General features: G+C 40.1%; 1 protein-coding gene across 2 annotated transcripts in view; it reads right to left on the bottom strand.

The window, feature by feature from the left end:
* The window catches only part of hcrtr2 (hypocretin (orexin) receptor 2), a 53,091-nt gene extending 30,394 nt beyond the window's left edge, over positions 1-22,697 (bottom strand). The window contains exon 1 of one of the 2 annotated variants that reach the window (XM_082153904.1): positions 20,230-22,697. In XM_082153904.1, coding sequence (XP_082010030.1) covers positions 20,230-20,479 — 250 coding nt within the window. In that variant the 5' untranslated portion in view covers positions 20,480-22,697. Of the gene's footprint in view, positions 1-16,426; positions 16,719-20,229 lie in introns of those variants that run through there. The other variant, XM_082153905.1, reaches the window with a different exon arrangement.
* Between the last annotated feature and the right edge of the window lie 486 nt (positions 22,698-23,183).

Raw genomic sequence — 23,183 nt, forward strand, 5'->3', positions numbered from 1 at the left:
TCGGAACTACCCTTTAAAATTCCTTGAGTGCCTTGGCCTGGCAGACCTGCAGGGGCGCCATGGCATGCAGGGACGGAGGCAGCTTCTCCACAGGCTGAGTAAGCCTTGTCTTGGGTAGCGGTAGCGGTCTTGGGACACAGCTGCATCGCCACAGACCGCTCCAACAGGAGGATCCCCACGTAACCCTTCGCCGCTCCGCCGTCGAGGGTAGTGGGGGAGGAAGAGGCACCAGAACGGTTTCGGGCAGAAAAAGGTGCCGTCCATGCTCTGGTAACCTCTTCATGCACTTCCGGAAAGATGGGCACTGGAGCGGGGCACTGGGAACTAGCACAGGCCGCCCCAAAGTACCAATCGTCCAGCCGAAAAGGTTTGGGAGACGGTGGAGGGTTCCACTCGAGCCCGACACTTGCGGCAGCCCGGGAAAGCATAGCCGTGAGCTCTGGGTCTGACTGTGATCCTCAGGTCACCAAGGCTATTAACCGTGGTGGTCACCAAGGCTATTAACCTTCTACTGGGCAGAAGAAGCGCTAGATCGGGGAATAAGCGAAGGGGCTCCACCTCTTTCGAGGTATCGGAGTCTCGACCGTAACCATTTCAGCGTGCCTATAGCCCAAGCATGTGATACAGCGATCATGCCCGTCAGCCGGAGTCAAACATTGGCCGCATCCAGAAACACACGATCTGAATGACATCTTGAAAAAGATGCAGACAGATCATGTTAGCTCTTTTATTTATTTATTTATTTATTTATGAATGAATGAATGAATGAATGAATGAACATTTATTAGAGGATCAACCCCATGAGATGAAACATCTCGTTTTCGTGGGGGTTCTCAAAGTGAACTTTTTTCACCTTTTAGAAGTGCTCTGAGGTGCTGAAACGCACAGGGAGATAGCCGCGGCTACACACCAGGAATGCAACCACAGTGTGAGCACTCACTCTCGATCATCACGCCCACTGAACCGACAAAGCTGTGAAAACAGCTGTTTATGCTGAGAGAGAAGAAGCAGAGAGATCGCGACCCTCGCTGTCAGCGCCGAACAAGTATTGTAACCCAGTTCTCAGAACTTCCCTAATGTTCTGGCAAGGTTCTTTAAAATTTATGAATAAATATTCTTCCAGTAACGTTGAATGTTTGTTCAAAGTTATCTGGTCTTAAATAATGTTCTTAAAACGTTAGCACAAAGAAAAAGGTTCATTATTTATTCATCATTCATGGAACATTCTTTTCCTGAAATGTTTTAGTTAACTTTCAGTTACTTTTAGTTACTTCTTCTTTCAGAACGTTTAGAGAACATTGAAAAGTAACATTCCCATAATTTTTCCAAAATGATCTAAAATCCTCAGTTGAGGCAAAGTCATGTGAGCTTTCTGTTGTGCATCAAGAATGTTGTTTTTTCAGTAAATGTTTCCATCATAGTTTGTGTGCATGCCTTCTTATTGGATAAATATCTGCCTTAAGTTTTTTTTATGCGTGTTTTTAGAATTTATGCACATCTTGGCATTTTCAACGTTTGCGTAAAAAGGTGGATGGAAATAATAAGAAGACAATAAAAAAGAGACAGACTGTGCAGTAAAGCAGCTCTAACAAGTCATATAGTGTCTTTATTCAACTCAATAAATGTGTAAAGTTCATCATTATGAAATCAGTTAAATTCAGCTATAAGCAGCTCTACAGAAGATGATAGTGCCATTTTTCAGCTTGAGTCAGTTCAGTGTTGATTCAGTTCACTAACAGTGTTGATGTTCTACACAATTTTTATTCTAACAAATTTGAATCTGCTAGAATGCAGTTCTAAAGAAGACAAGTGTCAATATTCATCTCAATTCAGTTAAAGATTTGTTCTCATTCAATAGTGTCAGTGCAGTCAAATCGATAATACTGAATGACGTTTTGAGAATATTGTGAATATTGTGTCGTTTAAACTAAGCAACTAAGCAAGCCACAGGCGACAGTGACAAGTTAATCAAACTCGGTCAGGTGACAGAAATGTAGAAAAAAACCTTGGGAGAACCCAGGCTCAGTTGGGAGGCCAGTTCTCCTCTGGCCAAATGTAAGAAGTGGCCTTGTATCATTTTGCAGAAATGTCGCCACAGGCGTGTTTTAATAGCATTTCGCTACAAAAAGGTGAAAGTGTGAATCATTTCTTGACTTAAAAAAAAATGGATGGGTTGGATATGATGATTGAAATTTTGAAATAGCCTTTAAGTCCCCCTGTGGTGAAAATCCAGCTTTTAATGTTGTTTATATGTCTATGTGGGGTTTTTAATATGCTTTAAGACAAACCATGTGTAAATTCATAAGTCGACACCATTGCTGAGTATTTTCTCCTTAAAACTGCAGTGAACCAAAGACAGTCTCAAAAACACGCTTTGAAATCTACCTTGTAACCAATCAGATCAACGAGTGATCGTCAACCAGTGGATCTCTGAGCTGAGTGAGTGAGTGGAGGCGGGGCTCATTTGCATATTCATAGAACCGCGTATACTAAATGAGGCAAGAGTGTCGAGATACATTCAAGATATTTTAAGGCATAAAGAATAAAAAAATTAAAAAAAGGATTTAACCCTTTAAGACCTGTGTTTCAGTTACTCCTGGTCGGTTCTTATTGACATTAAGTGTGGTTTTCGTAACTAATGTTATACTCTTGTGATCTACTGCATGTTCCCCTTCGTTACGGGGAACTCCCGCTGCGTCATATCAACGCTACGGGGAATGCCTTCGGCATGCGCTATCTGAAGTCACTATACAACTATTCCAATCTGGATTGGTGCGCGTCATCGTGCGTCATGACGTCACATGTGACGGTGACCCGGACGCTATATAAGGGTCACAGGAACAAGGAAATGACAGCTTCTGTTCTTCAGCAGCGCTCTGTGTTACTGTTTGTTCTATTTGGTGTTGTCTGTCTTTTGAAGAGTTATTATGGCGGAAAAGAGCTTTCAAAAATGTGTATCTCCTTGTCCACGTTTTTTATCTGAAGGAGATACTCATGCTCTTTGTGTGGTTTGTTTGGGAATGGAGCATGCTCAGGCAGCACTTGAGGGTGCTGCCTGTGAGCACTGTGAGAAAATGCCCCTGAGAAAGCTCCGTTCCCGCCTGGCTCTATTCGATGAAGAGTCAGGTCAACCACGTGCTCCCCGTGGATCAGGACCCGCGTCTGCTGAGGCAGCGCGGCGACTGCATTCATGGGGATCACAAAAGGATTTAGCAATGGATGTTGAGACGACCGAGGTCCTTTCTCAACATTCCAATGCTGAATCCGTTCGTCCCGCTCAGGGTTCGGGAGCCCGCACTGCGGCTTCTCCCGGCCCCGAAACGGACCTGACGCTTCACTTATCTAGCTCCGAGGAGTTAGATATTGTGGGTGTCGAGGCAGAGGAATGTGTGACACCGCCATCCCATTCCCCTGCTTTTGAGGAGCTGCTGGACGTTGTGACCAGAGCGGTGGCAAAATTAAATATTGAGTGGCCACCGCAGGTGCAGGAAACGGCTGTTAAAAGTAAGCTGGATGAACGTTTCCTGCAAACCCAGTCACAACCTCCACGCCGTAGTCTGCCATTTTTTCATGACCTCCACACCGAGGTGTCGAGGACATGGAATAAACCCTTCTCCTCCCGTGTTTCCGGTCCCAATACACACATATATTCTGAGATAATGGGAGCGAGGGAGATGGGTTATGGGAGGATGCCACGGGTGGAAGAGACTTTCGCTTCTCATCTCTCTCCCGGTGTGGCATCATCTCTGCAGGCTCCGGCGCTCCCCACCAAGCCCTGCCGTACAACATCAGCTTTGGTGGGGAAGGCATATATGGCGGCGGGTCAGGCTGGTAGCTGCCTGCACACTATGGGGCTGCTTCAGGCATACCAGGCTGACGTGCTAAAAGAAATGGATGACAGTGGGGAAGTCTCCTACGACGATGTTCGAGAACTTCGTCGTGCGGTAGACGTGTCTCTCCGTGCCACCAAGGAGACGGCTCGTGCTATCGGCCGCTCTATGGCAGCACTGGTGGCTACGGAGAGGCACCTGTGGCTGACGCTAGCGGGTATCGGCGACAAGGACAGGGCTTGTCTGCTCGATGCCCCCCTCTCTCCTCGCGGCCTCTTCGGCGACGGTGTTAATAAGGTCGTCGAGAGGTTTCAGGAGACGAGGAGGCAGTCAGCCGCATTCAAACAGCTGATTCCCTGCCGTCATCCCAAGACTCGCGAGCCTGCCGCCAGGGGGCAGTCTCGTGAGGGTGCCGCCTCTAGCTCCTCACATGTCCAGCAGCAAAAGGAGAGTGTTGCCTCCCGGACGCCCCCGCAAAAGGCCTGGCGCCGGAGGAAACTCTCTCAGCCGAAAGCCCCGGCTCAGAAGACGGATCTGAGGACCGTCATTCAGGGCAGGAAGGCTTCGGCCAAGAGGCCATGACGGGATCCGCAGGCCTCAGAGGGTGTCCCCCTCCGTGTGACATTTTTAAAACTTCGCTCCACGGAGCCCTCAGGAAATCGATGTAACCAGACTCTGGTTACACCCATTTCTAACGAATGTACGGCACTATCAAAAACCCTGTCTCATTCGACCCTCTTGAGGTCTGCTGAAAAAGAGAAGAAAAAGATTCAGTTACGTCCTGCCAGTAAACTGCTTCAGGCCACTGTAAAATCTGCTTTATCACCTGAGACTAGCCCAGAAAGACTCATCCCGCTTTCAGATTATTTAGACGCCTGGAAAGGCCTTCCGAATATATCGAAATGGGTTCTGGATATAGTTAAGAAGGGTTATAGGATCCAATTTAAAATTCAACCACCTCATTTTCAGGGGGTGTTGCACACTTTGGTTCCTGCTGATCAAAGCCAGGTGATGGAAGATGAAGTTAATTCCCTTTTAGCAAAGGAGGCGATAGAGGTTGTCCCCGTTCGGGAGAGGGAATTCGTTTTTTATAGCCGGTACTTCATTGTTCCTAAAAAGGATGGTGGACTTCGTCCTATAATAGATCTTAGGGTTTTGAACAGATCTCTGAGGAGATTTAAGTTCAAGATGCTTACTATACCTAATATCGTTCAACAAATTAGATCCGAGGACTGGTTTGTGACGATAGATCTTAAGGATGCTTATTTTCATATTTCCATCATTCCTTATCATAGGAAGTTCCTTAGATTTGCTTTTGGGGGAAAAGCTTATCAATATAGGGTTCTTCCTTTCGGCCTAGCCTTATCTCCTCGCACGTTCACGAAATGTATGGATGCAGCCCTTGCTCCATTGAGACTTCAGGGGATTCGCATTCTTAATTATATAGATGATTGGCTAATTCTTGCAGAGTCAGAGAGCCTGGCAATCCAACATCGAGATGTTGTTTTGCGTCATCTTCAGTGCTTGGGATTAAGACTCAATGTTAAGAAGAGTTCCTTGTGTCCCCAGCAAAGAACAACATTCCTGGGGACAGAGTGGGATTCGCAAGCCATGCGAGTCCAACTAACTCAAACTCGTATCGAGAGTATCTTAACTGAGGTCAAGACGATTAGGCTAGGTCAGGCCATCACTGTAAAACGATTTCAAAGAGTTTTGGGCCTTATGGCAGCCGCTTCAGTGGTAATTCCCTTCGGCCTGCTCCATATGAGGGCCCTGCAGTGGTGGCTCAGGACCAGGGGGTTTTCCCCGAGGGGTAACCCCTTCCGCACGATTAGAGTTACGTCCAGGTGCCTACGTGCTCTAGTCAGTTGGAAAGATGTTCGGTTCCTGTCTCAAGGCCAGGTGTTGGGAACTTCGGGTCACAGAAAAATTCTGACCACGGATGCTTCCCGCACTGGCTGGGGTGCGGTTATGGAGGGCCGTTTCACCCGGGGGGTCTGGGAAGACCGCCATCTTTCTCGACATATTAATTTCCTCGAGATGATGGCAGTGTTTTTTGCCTTTAGGCATTTTCTCCCAGATCTCAGAGGCCATCATGTCCTGGTTAGGTCTGATAATGTATCTGTGGTCTCTTATATCAACCATCAGGGGGGCTTGAGGTCTCGACCTCTGTGTAAGTTAGCCCATCATATATTACTGTGGTCTAAGGACAAATTTCTCTCTGTGAGATCCATGTATATACCTGGGGTTGAGAATGTGGGAGCGGACACCCTGTCGAGGCAGGGGCCGAGGCCCGGGGAATGGAGGCTTCACCCTGAGGTGGTGAAGCTCATTTGGGAGAGATTTGGCCAGGCGGAGGTGGATTTATTCGCTTCTCATGAGAATTCTCATTGCCCGCTCTGGTTCTCTCTTTCGCACCCTGCGCCTTTGGGCCTGGATGCTATGGTACAGACGTGGCCGAGGCGACGTCTGTACGCCTTTCCCCCGGTGTCTTTGCTCCCTGGAGTTCTGGAAAGAGTAAGGAGGTATGGAGTAGATACTATTCTTGTAGCTCCATTCTGGCCGACACGGATTTGGTTTTCCGACCTGGTTAGTCTCCTGGCAGGCTCCCCATGGCAGTTACCAATTAGGGGAGATCTGTTGACTCAGGCGGCGGGCTCTTTATTCCACCCGCGTCCTGAAGATTGGAATCTTTGGGTCTGGCCCTTGAGGGGGTTTAGATCTATTTAGTTCTAATTTCTTCCGGAACTCCTGGCTATGCAGGATAATTTAAGGGAGGGTGAACCCAGTGTTTACTGCCCATTGGCTTCAGTACGGGAATTTCTACACCCTTCCGGGACCTCTCATCCATGTTCAGAGCCTCTATGGCGCATTCTGCCTCCGTATGCTCTGAGGGTGGGCACGTGGGACCGTCCCATAACCTCCATTTGATCCTGTAGCTTCTTGGATGAATCCTGTTGTTGCAGGCTGACAGGTGACCCCTGGCTCCTGTCGGCGCTGCAGGGTATTTTGGAATTATAAGCTTTCTCTCATCCCCGGTCTCTATAGGACCGGAGGCTTTTAATTTTTCAGGTATTTATCCTCTGTTGCATGGACGGTGCAAGAGAGCCTGGTTTTTGGGCTTCCAAAGAAAGGAGTTTTCCCTTTAGACGGGTTAGGAGTTGAAAGAAGGACCTGCCTAGGTTATACAGGTCATATTTCAATTTTGAAGTTGCTGAGGCATCTTTCCCTTACCACACCAAATAAGGATTATGATTCTTAGTCTAGTGGGATTTTGTCAACTCCTGGCGTAGCGCCTCTGAGTGTGCCAGATGTTTCACACCAGGGGCGCCTGTTCTCGGTGGGGGCTAGCTGGTACTCGTTCCCCGTAGCGTTGATATGACGCAGCGGGAGTTCCCCGTAACGAAGGGGAACGTCTCGGGTTACTGGATGTAACCCTGGTTCCCCGAGAGAGGGGAACGAGACGCTGCGTCCCTTCTCCCCACCTTCGGGGCGCCCCGAGAGCAGCTGCTTTGAACCTTGTCGAAGCTGTCATTTCCTTGTTCCTGTGACCCTTATATAGCGTCCGGGTCACCGTCACATGTGACGTCATGACGCACGATGACGCGCACCAATCCAGATTGGAATAGTTGTATAGTGACTTCAGATAGCGCATGCCGAAGGCATTCCCCGTAGCGTTGATATGACGCAGCGTCTCGTTCCCCTCTCTCGGGGAACCAGGGTTACATCCAGTAACCCGAGACGTTTTGTTTTGTTTAGTAAAGACTTTATATTCTTGGAATACTGCTTGTATCTTGTGCGTTTTGAAAGCAAAAATTAAACCATCCGATAAACACCCATACATGTTTGAATTGGAAATTTACTGTTGTTCTGTAAAGTAAAATAAATTTAAAAAAAAATATTATAATAAGATTTATCATTGTTGTTAAAACAATAATAACAATAACATTTATATTATTACTTTTATTATAACATATTGTGTTATATTATGATCATGATTATTAAATTCTTGATTTATTTATTTATTTTACAGTTCAATAGCATGTATAATTGCAATAGTAAGATATATCTTTATTAATTTGATTATATATAAATCATTACCTGGGTGTTCAGATTTTCCTTCTTCATTGTCTTTAGCTGACGACATGCCTGTATGTGATCTGATTGAAAATACTCATCCCCATATCCTCAAAGACTACCTCTACTCTCTTGATTTGTATTTTACTCTACCTGATGATGAGAAATTGCTATGACACATAGGCACTTTCCTGTAAATGGTTTTGTTTAGAAAACATTTGTGCAGTAATACATGCAAATATAGGTCTGAGTGGCTCATGAATAAAACATGAAATAGCTGTGGATTAACTGCCTTCACACAGTCACAGATAAGCTGACATGTGACAACAGTTGATCAGTGTTGATTCTGTTAGCATAGCCTATTTAGTGTGAAACTTAATGAAATTAATAATTCAGAGGTTTTTGTAAAAAAACAAAACCATCTTGTTCTTTGTTCTTTGAGCTAAATGCTCTTTCCATGGGCAATAACAGTGAAAATGTTCATTGGCTGAAATGGACTTAACCTTTAGAAATAAAAAGTGTGACAACTAGCCTATTGCACATGATGAGAAGTGAGAAGACTATTTACATACATGATGGCTGGGTTGTTTCTCGACAATCGAGGAATTGACGATTGTCTTTCCCAAAAGCTCAGACTGACAAATACATTTTTAGTTTGCCTGGTTTGAGTGCTTTCATTATTAATGGCATGTATTGTGACTCAGTTCTGATTAATTGCTGTGCACGAGCATGTCTCGATAAGCCATTCTTCTCTAATGTATGTGTCAAATTCAAGTTTATAACAGAAATGTCATGTTTATCAGAACAATTTGGTATTTTCTTATCACGGTCTCTTTTGTAAAAACCATGAAACTACAGAGAGGTTTGTGCAGTTTGTCAATTGACTGTTTTGTCTCCAGAATGTGGACTCTTGAAGCTGCCTGATAATGAAAGAAGTCACAGCTGTTGCTTCGGCCCGGAGAGAGCAGACCACGAGGTGATATAATGACCTGAAGCCCCAGGCTATATCAGCGCTGGCACATTTCCCGGATTGGCTGCCAGCGCTCCTGATCCTTAAGGGACATTCCCAACGGTCTGTGAATCCAGGCTTACAGGGTGTTATGGACAACACTAAAGTGCAGGGCCGTAAACACCATAGACGCTGAGAAACGGGCCAGTTTTCCCCATCAGTTTGTGATATTGATGCTGCTCTGTTTGTTGTTAGAATAACAAAGGTTTCAAAAGTTAAATATTCAGGCCGGTCCGCCTCAGCGGTCTAACAACACTCGTCTAAAGCCCTATTCGGACGGGACTAGTTTAACATGGAGAGGAGGGGTAAAGTCATTATCACCAGAGCTTCTCAGTGGTTTTATTCCCGTCTGAATGTGCATCTCAGTAATCATTACAGACAATATCATTACCCGCGGTAAATATGCACATAAGTAGTCCGTCATTTCCAGTTTAAAAGTAGTTTCCCACGTTTTTTTTTTCCAAGTATGCAGACGCTTGATGAAGCATTCAGTTGCTATCTAGTCGGTGGCACAAACCTGTGGCAAACCTCAAGTGTTTTCCACACACCATTCAGATCAAAAAGAAGGTCGAAAGCACTTGTTAGAGGCACGAAACTTCTGAATTTAATTAGTACACCGTTCGACAGGACCTAACTGTTTTATATACAGTATATATATGAATATAGCTTATATGTGTTTGCACACATGATATCAGGAAGCGACGTAATACACACATGACGACAGGACGGTGACGGCGCTGCGTAAATCGAGTTATTGTCCCACTTCGGTAACACTTTAATAACTGCACGCTATTAATCATCAGTTAAGCAGTAAATAGTTCATTCATCATTTATAAAGCATTAATAGACATTAATAAGCAATTTATAAATACAGCTATAAATGCTTTATTCTTGATTTATAAGCATATCTATAATGTGTTTAATAATTGTATTTTCATACTTTATTAATGATCAATTTATCATTTCTAAATGAAGTATAGCATTATTTACAAACCAGTTATTTGGGAGTTGTCAGTGGTTCATAAGATCACTTAGAAAGTGTAAGTAAATGATTAATAAACTATTTAAATGAACATTCATACATCTTATTATTCAGACATATAGTAATAGTGTTTTGTTAAATGCTTTATTAACATGTATTTCTACTGTAATTCAGGGTTAGTTCAGGTAGTTATGAAGCATTTAGCAGTGGTCAGTTCACTATGTTTGTGAACTCATCTTAAGTGAGGACTAGTTATGCCTTATAAAGCATTTATAAAGGAGATTTAAAGACTCAGTTTTCTTCTAAACAGAAAAAGGAAACGAACACACACAGCGATACAGAACATAAACATATTTAAGACGTATGAATGCACATTTAAATAGTTTATTAATCATTTACTTACACTTTCTAAGTGATCTTATGAACCACTGACAACTCCTAAATAACCGGTTTGTAAATAATGCAATACTTCATTTAGAAATGATAAATAGATCATTAATAAAGTATGAAAATACAATTATTAAACATATTATAGATATGCTTATGAAATCAAGAATAAAGCATTTATAGATGTTTTTATAAACTGCTTATTAATGCTTTATAAATGATGAATTTACGGTTTACTAATGCATAGCTAATGATCAATAGCATGCAGTTATTATAAAGTGTCACCCCCACTTCTGCTAGTTTTACTGAGATCTCTTATCGTGTGCTTTATGCGCAACTAAGCAATTAATACGGCTCTATCACAGTGCTTGACATCTAGACATGTTGTAATGGAGGGCATGGAGTAAGCCAATCACAGCAGTGCCCGTTTACTTCCGTTTGGATGGAGAATAATTTGGTGCAAATAACTTTTAATTCCTTTAAATAAAAAGGCCAATACAACCCTTCCCCCCTCCTCCCCTGATATTCAGGACATGATTATGGCTTTGCTATAGTGCAGCCTCCTGCCAGGAAATCTGGACTTTCCCTTGAGGTTTAAGGATTTCCAGTTGGTGCATGAACACACTTTGATAGTATTATTGCATGTAGGGCATTTTCAAAGCATCTTCAAAGTGGTTGTAGGTCTTTCCGCTTGTTTCATGTGCTCATCACATGACCATCCGTGCTCTGGTTGTTTGAAGAATCCCCCACAGCACATCTATGCACTTCCAGGAAAAAAAATCCAGAAAAAAAAAGAAAAAAAGTGACACTTTATCAATACGCAGTAGTTCTGCGACTTGAAGCTCTGGCACAATTGCTACAGATGGTGGACAACCAGAATGCCTATTACCGCCGCGCCAGCTGCCGCGGCGAAATCACCGCGGCAAAAATAAACCAGCCGCATTTCAAAGTCGTTCCCGAAATGACCGCCAGGTGGCGCAAAGGGACATTGTGCAAAACAGCAGCAATTGCCGTATTTAAAATGTAAGTGGGTTAAATATAAAACCCTAAGCCTAATAGGCATATTTTTCATATATATATATAGGCCTATTAGACTACAACAGAATAGAACCAAAGATAGAATCAATTTTAGAACTGAAAAAATAGAATCAAAAGTTAAAAATAGAGACGATATTAGGAGCAATGACGCTGAATATTTTTACTATTCTATTGAGGAATTAGATAAATGAAGAGCTCTCGTGAGCGATACAATTGCATAGTAATTTATAGTGATTTTCAAAAGCAGCCCTTAAAAAAAAAAAATACATGGAGTAGTTAGGCATAATTTTTGAGAGATTACGCGGAACGCGTTTTAGTTAAGATCCTGGTTTCAATGCCCTTAATGTATATAGGCTAGGCTACTGCTTTAAAAAAATGTCACAACGCGTTTTGAGATTGTTTTGAATTAAACATTGAAGTTTAAAATGTAGTCTTATGCCACACCAGGCCGAGTGGCGTTACGCATTGTTCAAAAATAAGGTTTTATTCTGGCATGTTGAATTGGCGTTAGAATTTTGTTTTAGATTTATTAGATTTAGATTTTAGATTTCGTTAGATTTATTTTTCTCATAACAGCTAAAATAACTTAATATATGCCTTGTCTTAATATTACCTACTTAGGCCTAATATAGACAATAGGCATATAATAGCCTATATAATAAATTAGCAAAACTTGGCCACTAAATATTTAATTTTCAGTTATTTTAATTATCACAATTAAAGTTTTCATTTTATTCAATTGAACAAGCGCAACAATCAGCATTTAATCAAATATTCTAAAAGATGTATTATTAATAATAATGTTATTTCAACATAATATTTCGTTTTTTCGACATAATATGTGCGTGCAACAAGCAAGATGTGTATTTGTAAATCCGGTGATGCGTGCAAAATTTTTATCAATAAACTAGTGTTTTCTGACAGTGTCGACTGCAAAGATGAAGTTGACGATCGCCATATTTGTAGTGAACGCACCTAGAGAGAAATGCACATAAAGACATAATCAGAGAGTAGCCTTTTTCTTTTCGTTTTGAATTATTTCGTTTGAAGACATTTCAAGCTTTGTGTATTTGAGGTATTTATCATGTCTGTGTGAGGCATACGCTGAGTTTCGTTAAGTTAGGAGGATGAGATGCATGCAAGTGACCGCGCGGGCGCCTCCATGATTAGTGTCTGTTATATTTGCTTCTCTTACTTATTAAATCCAGCAATTGGTTGATGAAAAATTGATTAAAATTAAGATACAATTTATAGAAAACGAAATTCACTTTAAAGAAAGGTTTTCTACTAAACAAAACTTAATGAAGTGGTCAAAATCATGTCTGACCCACTCCATATCCATCTCTCGATATAATGCATCCTATCTTATACTCGTGCTGTTCACTTTTCATATTCAACATAGATGGAAAAAAATAACATTATAATATTTGAACAAATATGATACTAAATGAGATTATTTAATGTCTACAACAGTATAATAGGCCTATAGACTCTATTTGTACAAATTGCTGCACATTAATTTAATTAAATGAAACCTTGTAACGAATTCACACTGTAGGGTAGACTGTGTACAGTTGAGACACCTTAAATAACTTGCGTTCGCAGCAAGCACAAGTTGTGATTTTTGCTGTGCACTTGCATATTAGTGTCAGCTGGGAAGGAAATATAGAGACCAGACCTCTTGGAACTTTAATTGAATACATAGCGTTGGTAAAGCATACTGAAATTACATCCCTACAAATGTATTAGGCCCTACTGAAAATAAATGTATCGAATTTAAGCAAAGTAGCCTAAATGTTAAGACTGTAAGCCCTTTGCTTTTTTACGTAGCCTATAAAGGATTCTTATAGCCGACTTTGTGTTAATATAATTTGTAGAGAATTTTTTTTAACTCAAACATTAACACTGAAATAAATGAAACTAAATTATTGTAAATTTTTTGGCACACCACGACGAGTGGCGCTATGCATTGTTCTAAAGCCAGGTTTTATTAGTGTTCGACAAACGCGGCGGCGCGTTCATTTGAATGAAGAGAGCTTCTCGCTCGTGTGAGCGAACACACACTGGAACGTTAGGCCATGTCGCAACGAGTGAATCGTGGCAGAGTGGTTGAACTTACGTTACGATCATTTAGATGACACGGGTTCGAATCCCGAACTAACTTGGACTACTGATATTTGTATATTAGCCTATTAATGCATTGTATAGTCTATTTGTCTAGTTCTAAAACATAGTTTTTTGCTTATAGCCTATTTACAAAATAAAATCACCATGCATTTCCATTTTACACTAAGGAACAAATATTATACAATGACTTTACTTCTGTAGCCTATAATAATTCCAATCGTAATTTCAAAAGCAGTTCTGTTAAAAAAAATGTATATAGGCATATAATTATGTATATATGACGTTTAAACGACAAACAATAAAATCAGAACCAGTATTCTGTTGCGTTCATGGTTCCAGTGGCAGTAATGCATCCACGGCTTTTCAAAATGTCACAAAGCGTTTTGAGATTGTTTTGAATGAAATATTGAAGTTAATAATTAAGTGTTTTGGCACACCACGACGAGTGGCAAACTCTTTGTTTTGTTTTGCAAACTCAGCTAGCCTGTGGGGGGTTTGGAGAAGGCAATAGTTGCTTTATCGTGGGGGTGCAGGACAGAGGTGTTAATGTTCCATCTTTCATATGGAGAGTGTCGGAGCCAGCCTGAGCCTGATGAGCAGGCAAAGGCAAAATTCTTTTAAGGATTAATCTCAAAATCTCCAAAAGTCCATATGTAGGCCCTATATCTTATTAAATTATAAATATTGTAGTTTTATTGATTGTATTTAAAGGTTTTCCACACACAATTTCAATTTAGCAGATACAGAGCTCTTTAATTCGCGACCCACCTCCTTTTATTGTAAGGTGAATTCAGCAAGGCATGTTGTATCTTTGAAGGAACAAAAGCTATTTGTTACAGTTTTTTTCTTTCGTGATTTGTGTGGATGACACACAGCGACATATACAGTATTATCAGCTGTATGGTGGTTTTTTACGATGAAATGCTTCATTTCGAGAAAGACCCGGCGCGCGCAGTGAGGGAGACCAAACTTACTAAAAAAATATCCAGCGCGAGAGAGGCAAAAAAAACCGCCTGTTCTTAATTTATGTTGCTTTGAACTTTTTTCGTTTTGTACCGTTTTAATTTTTTAATTTAGCTGCAATTTCTTTGACAATAGAAATTTTAAATGTTGCAAGAATAAGATTCTGTGTTTCTTATTTTGCATCACAAAGGGAATAAACTCTATCGATGCAACCCTGTTTAAATAAATAAACTGTCCCGACACTTTATTCGTACCTTGAAATGTGCGATGGGTTTTCAAACTTAATTAATTTTCTTTTTCTTTTACATTTTCATTGTTTATTTTTTAATTGAAAGCTATACTGTTGAAAGTATTTTTCTGATTTGTTCGATCTGTTTTGAAAAATGTCTTCCGTTGCTATGGCTGGGTATCACTGTCAGTCATCTCAATCTCGTGAATGATTCACACACACAACAAAAATAATTTAGCAGATTAAAGACGAGCTTCATCATCTTCATTTTCTGGTGCGATCGGCTGACGGTCTTCCTTCATCAGATGTGTCGTCTTTGCAGCGGCTCAACTGGAATGTAGCAAATTTATGTTGTAATGTACAATTGATAATTAAACAAGATGATTGACTTTAATAAACAGATGCATATTTAATCATCAAGAACGGAAAAACATAAACACTGTCGGCTACACTGAGATTCGATCTCAGATCGTTTGAAGCTCCGAGAGGCTATTGTTAATGCATTGACCACATAGCTATCGCCTGAATAGCCTAGGTCTACTATTTTCTCTGTTTTAAAAGTTTGTTATATTCTTTTTATTTTTTTAACATTGACAATTTACTGAAAAAAAACAATATAGTGTAGCAATATTTTAGAACTATCAAATCTCTCTGCATTAATAATAAAAAAGTAGCCCATGTTTGTTCGGGATTTGAAACCGTGTCATCTGAATTATTGAAACGTAAGTTATAGCCTACAACTCGGCCACAAATTTGTTTTGTTTTATTTTGTTTGAAATGTATGTTTACATATTTTGCTTTCGTTAATGTTAACCAATTCTGTTGTAGCATAATAGGCCTATATTTTTTCCCTAAAAGTTGTTTTATTCTCTGCTTTGTTTGTTTATATTTTTACATATTCAATCAGTCTCATTTTTGTTCAAATAATGAAAAAAGTTTTGTTTTTTTTACAAGATCTAGCGCCATTTTTTTTTTTTTTTTTTTTTTTTTAAATAAACAGATAGGAAACTTACCTTTTAAAATGCCGCAGTTGCTGCTGTTTTGCCCTGTCACTTGCGCCACCCGGTATAGCCTAGTCATTTCGCGAATGACTTTGAAATTCGACTGGTTTATTTTTGCTGCGGCAGTAGGCTAATAGGCATTGTGGTTGATTATTTATTAAAGAATTCAATTGATAATCATAACAACATGTAAGCCTATTTAATTCTGAATATAACAAAGAATGCTTAAACCGACTAACATCGGTTAGTAACTGCGAGTCCTGAAAATGTTTTAATTTTACGGTAAGTTATTTTAATTTATTTCACTGTTATGTTTCAGTTAATAAATCTACAAACACATTAAAATAACATGAAGTAAATGACAAGTAACCTATTGACATAGCCTTTCTAAATGATAGAAAAACTGGGCACACAATGTTAACGTGTGTCTACTTTGTTTAAATGTAATGAATTTGAATTCGTTTAACCACAATATTTATCTTGAATTTATCTGTGACCTCAGCTCAGATTACTGCCGCGGCAGATTACGTCATAAAGAGAATAAACTGACACTTTTCAAAGTCTGTGATTACAGCGCCACTCAGCGGTAAAAGGCAGCAAATACACATCCCAATTTTGCCGCCGCGGGAACGGCGGCGGTAAAAGTCTCATTCTGGTTGTCCACCATCTGTATAAGATGATATAAGTAACCATTAAAGAGAGGGAAGGGAATGAGATGAACTACCCTTTAAAACTCAATAGTCCAATCCCCTGTAGAGTCATTATGCTAATAGCTTATTATACCTGTTAGAATGGGATTATCAGTAGAATCAATCACAGCTGAGACTCCAATTTTACATGCACTGTAAAAAAGAAAAAGAAAAAAGATAACTTGCATTTCTCATTTAACCCATAACCCATGTTTTGCTGGTACATATTAATATATTTAGTGTTGTAAATTATATTTGTAAGTAAAGTAAAATGAGTTAATTTGGATGTTACCATTTGGATGTCACCAAGAGAGTCAGCTTGAGCAGAAGTCATGATGTCTACTATTACTACCTCTAGATATCACACAGCAGAAGCTTTCTAATTCATACATCTAATCAAAATATTATTGCATAAGAAATTATGAGTGGTTTATGTTTTTTGCTGATGATACCTCATTTGCATTCATGGGTTTTAAACACACTTCCATTTTTGTACATTTGGAAAAACTGACTTTATTGTATTCATGAGATATTAAATAAAATGTGTTCCAGCTAGATCGATAATGACAGGGTTTCATTCTGTCCTGTGTGATTTTTAAAGATAATGGTAAGAACCGTTGTGGCATCAACACATCTCAACAACTGTGCGTGTGCTAATTATTTCATCATTCATGCAAAAAATGCTAATTACTTTTATTAGTTCCACTTGCATCACATTTATAAATATATTTGCTATTGTTATACTGGTGTAGCCTGACATATTAATTTTGATTCAGGCATATTAAAACTTTTTTGACTTTTGTAAAACTTCATAATGTAAAGAAAATTAATTTCAAAAGAAAATTGCCTTTGCACTGTCAAACCCATCTCTTTTCAAATCTTCTCCACTTAGCGATTCATTGTGAATGCATTTGAATAATGTAGTACTTTCAATTTCATTTAATAACTCTGAACTTTTCTGACCTGACATTATCTTGCTTCCACATGCATTTATCAAAATAATAACCTGTAGAAATGGCTGCATCAAAGCTATTGTAATATTGTATCAGTGAATCTATATTGATATGTCATAGGGATAGATAGAGCAATGTAAAAGAACAGCTAAACGAAAAATCCCTGTCATTAATGAACCCACACACATCATTCCGAAACCATATGCTGTTTTTCACAAAGTATTGTATAAGAGTTCAACATGTATTAGGCTTCAAAAAATAAAACAACTTTAAATTTAAACTTCAAACAATCCTCACATAAACCCAAAATAATGTCATATTTACCTGTACCTTCCTTCCTGTCTAACACATACAGAATAATACAGTAATTTAATAAAGTTATCAAACAGTCTGCACTGCATTAGATTAAATATAGACTAATCCTTATTAATGCTACAAAAGTTATTTAGTCAAGAGCAGGGAGTAACTGTCTCTGTTCCCTCTGTTCTTTGATTAACTTTACTGATAGACAGCTTTATTGGCTACTGTCACTTTAAAACCAGCCGCCGCTGATCTCCCGCGCGCCTCATTCTCTCACAACTCTTTACTTCATTTAAGACTTTATTTAACTCATTTAAGACTGCTCTTATGTTATGAGGATACGCGTCAAAACGGACATATTGGGATAATTGTGTGTGTTATTGTTTGTTCAAGCGCGATAGAGAACTGTATTCTGGCGCAGAGTCTGTGCACACGATACTGGCGCGCATCTTTCTGTGTCGTGCGTGTGTGTGTGTGTGTGTGTGTGACTCACATAGACAGAACATTCACAGACAGCGCGTTCTTGTCACGCTTGAATGGTTTAAAAGCATTGCATGAAAAAGAGCGTGATCATATAATGTAGGCACTATGCTAGCCAAAGGATGATGAGTTAACTGTGTTAAACTGGACAAAAAATAATCGCATGCATTAACGTTGACAGCTCTAATAATAAAATTGACAGCTGATTTCTCTTTTCTTTTTTTTTTTTTTCTTTTTTTTTTAAGTTCACTAAATTTTCAGTTGTTTAAAAGATTAAAGCAATTATCAAAGTTTGATAAAATGTTGAGTTTGATCAAAAGCAAAGCACATTTCTCTCTGTGCTAATCTCTGGGATTTACGAGCATTTACAAATGCATCACTTCTTGGGAATTGGATTCTGAATGTCATGCTGATTACACTTTGTAACAAGAGCAGGCTCATTCACAGCACTGTCTTCTCAACCCGTGGTCATCTTTATTAAAGCAGAAAAACACACGTTACTATTTACTTGTTAGGTGAACTAACTACTCCAGCCTTTTATCCCAGCAATTTTTAGATCTACCAATTCATTGAAATGTCTTCATTTAAAGTTTGGTAAAACTGCTCCTATATGTCACAGTTTTCCACAATCCTTGACTTGAGGTGAAATGTATCGCTGGTATGGCCAGTATGTCTTTCTTCTTTTCTCTGTTTCTCCTGTGTTGCTTATATGTTTTGTATATCTATTAATATGTTAAATTGTACTTTTTATATGAAAATGCTGCTACTGTCCTGAAAATCAGAATTAGACTTTCCTAAATAAATACAGAATAAATGTTGCATAATCATATTTGGTTTGAGAGCTCTGGTGAAGGGAAAGATTATTTCCAAATAACGACTTTTAGTCATACATTGACATACAGCTTCAGAAGATTTGCAATATAGTCTTGGATTATGTTGATGGTACCTTTTTTTTGTCTTTTTTTTTTTTTGTCGAGACTTGAACCACATGGTCACAATGAACAGCATTGAGCAGTGTAAATATTCTTCAAATATGTTACACAGAAGAAGAAGAAGAAAAAACAGCATAAAGGTTTCGGGCAACATGATGGCGAGTAAATAATGTTTTATTTTCTTTCTTTTTTTCCCCCCTTTTTTTTGTGCAAAACATCCTGTAAAGTGTGTCATTTTAAACCCTGCCTGTTGGAAAACAGATAGCTCTGTCCAAAACTCACTGGTTGAGGTATTGCAATTCTGTTTGATGGGGGGAAAAAAGAAGAAGAAAAAAACATAAATAAATACTCTCTCACTGCACATTTAAAGAGATTAGCACATGAAAGATTTCACTAAAGCATGAGTCAAGTAACATTTCAAAGGACCCACAATTAATATGCTAAAATTACTTAACCAATAATCTTGGATTCAGATCATTTGGGGGTTAATCATATCTCTAAATTCCTTTAAAAACTTCAAATTTGTCCTCCATCCTCAGTGGCACACAAAACATTTTAAAAGCACAGTTTACATTCATAATGTCTTTCATTCAGAAAGCAAATCCATCACAGTTGTTCTAAAAGAGCAATGCAATACCTGATTTGATTTCCCAAAGGTCTATAGATATCGAGTCAAGGAAGAAAGAAAGCTAGAGGCTTGGAATGTTAAGGTAGGCATTTGTGTATACATGAATATATTCTTAAATTGACAGAAAATCAAATAAAACAAAAATAAATAAATAAGGCAAGTGCAGCTTAATTGCAATTATAATACATTAGTTGCATTAATGAATTTAAAAATCTGAACGAACTGTAATTGAATATTACAGGCTTCCTTTTTACTGGCTTCCCCACTTCTCTGGTAAGCAGTCAGAGAAGTAAAATATAATATTTTATGATCATTTTGTGAGATGCCTTCCTGTAAATTAAAGAGTAAAGCACGCGCTAGCAACGCCAAGGTTATGGGTTTGATTCCCAGAGAAAGCACAAATAAATTGTGTAGCCTACATTCTTTGAATTAAAGCATCCGCCAAATGCGTAAACATAAATGTAGATCCCATGCGCAAAACAAGGTAGGCAACATGATGGACAGAGCTGTGCAATGCTAGGCTTTTCGACTGAGTGTAAAACATTTTAAAAGCAATTCTGAAATACATTTTTATGAGTTCCTCTCGCGCTGCAAACTTACTTACCCAAGGTGTTTCCGACCAGAGATACGAGGAAAACCATGATATATCCAGCTATGAGCACCCATTCATATTGTTTAGGATGCAAATATTCCCTCCAAATGTACTTGAGAAGTTCGTCGTCGTCGTCAACATGAGAATGCGAGTAAATTTCCGTGGAGTTCAGATGCAGCGCTGGCGTGGAACAAGCGTCGCACGCGTCATTAGCGGTGATCGCGGACATGTTGCGCGCGGACCCGGGCTCTCTCTCCAGCATCGCGGATGACTGACACCGCGTGAGTGAATGAGGGGGAGAGAGAGAGGGGAAGGGGGATACAACTCAGAGTTGATGGCGTCGTGACGCAACGTGCACCTCTCAGCCTATTATCAATTAGTTACCAAGACAGAGAAACGTTTTGAAGTCAGAGAAGCTATATTCTATCGATTGCTTGCTCACGGTCTCATGAGGATACTCATGTTTATTCAAGTGTAGCTGTCAGGTGTATGTCGCATAATAAATTATAGCCTATACCCACAGTCAAACAATCTTATTATGCTGTACTAGAATATATATATTTTTCTTTGTCACAGGTTCATCATGTTGAATTATAATGCTTCATGGTAAATAATAAAGTAGAACACAGTGAGATTTTGGACATCACTTTTAATGATGCATGGAGGTTTATATCTCAAGAGGAGTAAGTCACATAATGGTGGCCAAATGGTGTTGCATTTAAATGCAATTTAGTTAGTTTGGACTTTTAGGCTGCGGCCGAAAACTAGTTTAGACAACACTTTTTTTTTTCAACTAAAAAATGTAAACGTTTTTCTGCGTTTTGGCCGTTCATTTACAGGACAACAGCGTTTTTGGGAAAGGGCTTTCAAACTACAAGGTTTTGAAAACGAGACCTTTACTGTCTCCATGTAAACAACAAAAACATTAATTTGTGCAAACGGTGATGTCATGTGTATTGTGTTAGCAGGGTGTTTCTTGACAAAGAGACGCAAACCAATCTTGGGGACGGATGCATTCGAAAATGCATTTCTGCGTGAGCATTTTGAACGGTAGCTTGTGGAGACTTCAATTCAAAACTCGCAGGTCCAAGATCGGTAGTAACCCACCACTTTTCTTGGGTACAATAAAGCAGGGGCTGTAAAACCCTGACCTGCATGGAGGTCAGTTTGCTTTTTTCCCAGTTGACCTGAAGACCCAACTGGCTGAGGTGACTGAGCACCAGGTCCCTGTGTTTGCATAACTGATCAGAATCAGCCAGTTGTTGAGATAGTGGAGAATGCGAACGCTGTGTTCTCTGAGCGGAACAATGCTTGCCTCCGCGACCTTCATAAAGACGCGGGGAGACAGGGACACCCACAGGGCAGGACCTTGTACTGATACGCTCATCCCTCGAATGCAAAGCGCAGAAACGGCCTGTGTCAAGGGAGAATCAAGACATGAAAGTACGTGTCCTTCAGGTCGATCGCTGCCAACCAATCTTGGGGACGGATGCATTCGAAAATGCGTTTCTGCGTGAGCATTTTGAACGGTAGCTTGTGGAGACTTCAATTCAAAACTCGCAGGTCCAAGATCGGTTGTAACCCACCGCTTTTCTTGGGTACAATAAAGCAGGGGCTGTAAAACCCTGACCTCATATCGGTGGGAGGGACCGGCTCGATCATGTCCTTCGCCGGTAGGACTGCGATCTCCGCTCGCAAGACATGGACATCGGCTGCTCTCACTGAAGTGAAGTGGATGACCTGAAACTTGGGGGGACGCCAGGCGAACTGAGTCGCATAGCCGAGCCTGATGGTCTGAATGAGCCAGCGAGACGGACTGGGGAGCGCTAACCAGGCTCGCAGAGACCGTGCAAGCGGGACCAGAGGGACTGCAGGCGTACCCGCAGTGGGGCAGCGAGGTGGAACGCAGGGACACGGCTCGGGGGGCTCTCTTTGCGAGGCGATGAGCAGACTGAGGTGCTGCGGGAAGTGGAAGCAGTAACTGACCGCTGAGGCAGGATGTGTTTGATCGCCTCAGTCTGCAGGGCGAAGTTCTCGACCGCGTCGCCAAAGAGGCCGGTCTGGGACACGGGGGAGTTAAGGAACACAAGACACAGCCAGAGACCGTACAAGCGGGACCAGAGGGACACGGCTCGGGGGGGCTCTCTTTCTCCAGGCCGAAGAGGCCGGTCTGGGACACGGAGGAGTTAAGGAACACAAGACACAGCCAGAGACCGTACTAGCGGGACCAGAGGGACCATTAGCACGGTATACCAAATACATAAAAGTGAAGCAACTCTAGTTACAGTTTAGTATTCCTGATACATAGGATAGATGAGTTACAGACAGATCACAGTGGTAACATCATATGAATAAATTAAGAGTTACAAATATGTAATGAAGTATAAGACCCAGTATATATTTATCACATTCCAAAGTAATCTAATACAGGCTACGATATTCTATTCTATTCTATTCTATTCTATTATTTTATGAATTCTATTGAGAAACCATAGAGAAAAAGGTTAATAGAGTCAATGTTCAGAAATGATTAATTATTATAATGTTTTGAAAAATGCTGTTATTTTCATTATTAAAAAAATGCCATTATTTTACATGAAACAGTTAATAATTTTATTTATTGACCAAATGTTTTAGTTTGTCTTGTATATATTTTTATTATTAGATCAGATAACATTGGGGGCATGTTGTTCACATTTCACTTCTGTTCTTTCAGGGTAAATCAAGAAAAAAACGATACACTGTATTAATGAAACAAAACCACATAACTGTACTAGACTTGTGTGAAATGTTTGCGTGAAATCTCTGAACCCTAAGTGGATTTACACAAACTCAGAAAGTCATAAAGTGTTAGGTTGTGTCCCACTCTCGCCTATATCATTGTAAACATACCCTTAGGAAGCTGACTTTCCTCGCTGCCCTATCAGGCAATGACTTTGACTGCTTTAGCACATGAAGATACCTCA

Source organism: Leuciscus leuciscus (assembly GCF_965113295.1).
Source record: "Leuciscus leuciscus genome assembly, chromosome: 22".
Taxonomy (NCBI): Eukaryota; Metazoa; Chordata; class Actinopteri; order Cypriniformes; family Leuciscidae; genus Leuciscus; species Leuciscus leuciscus.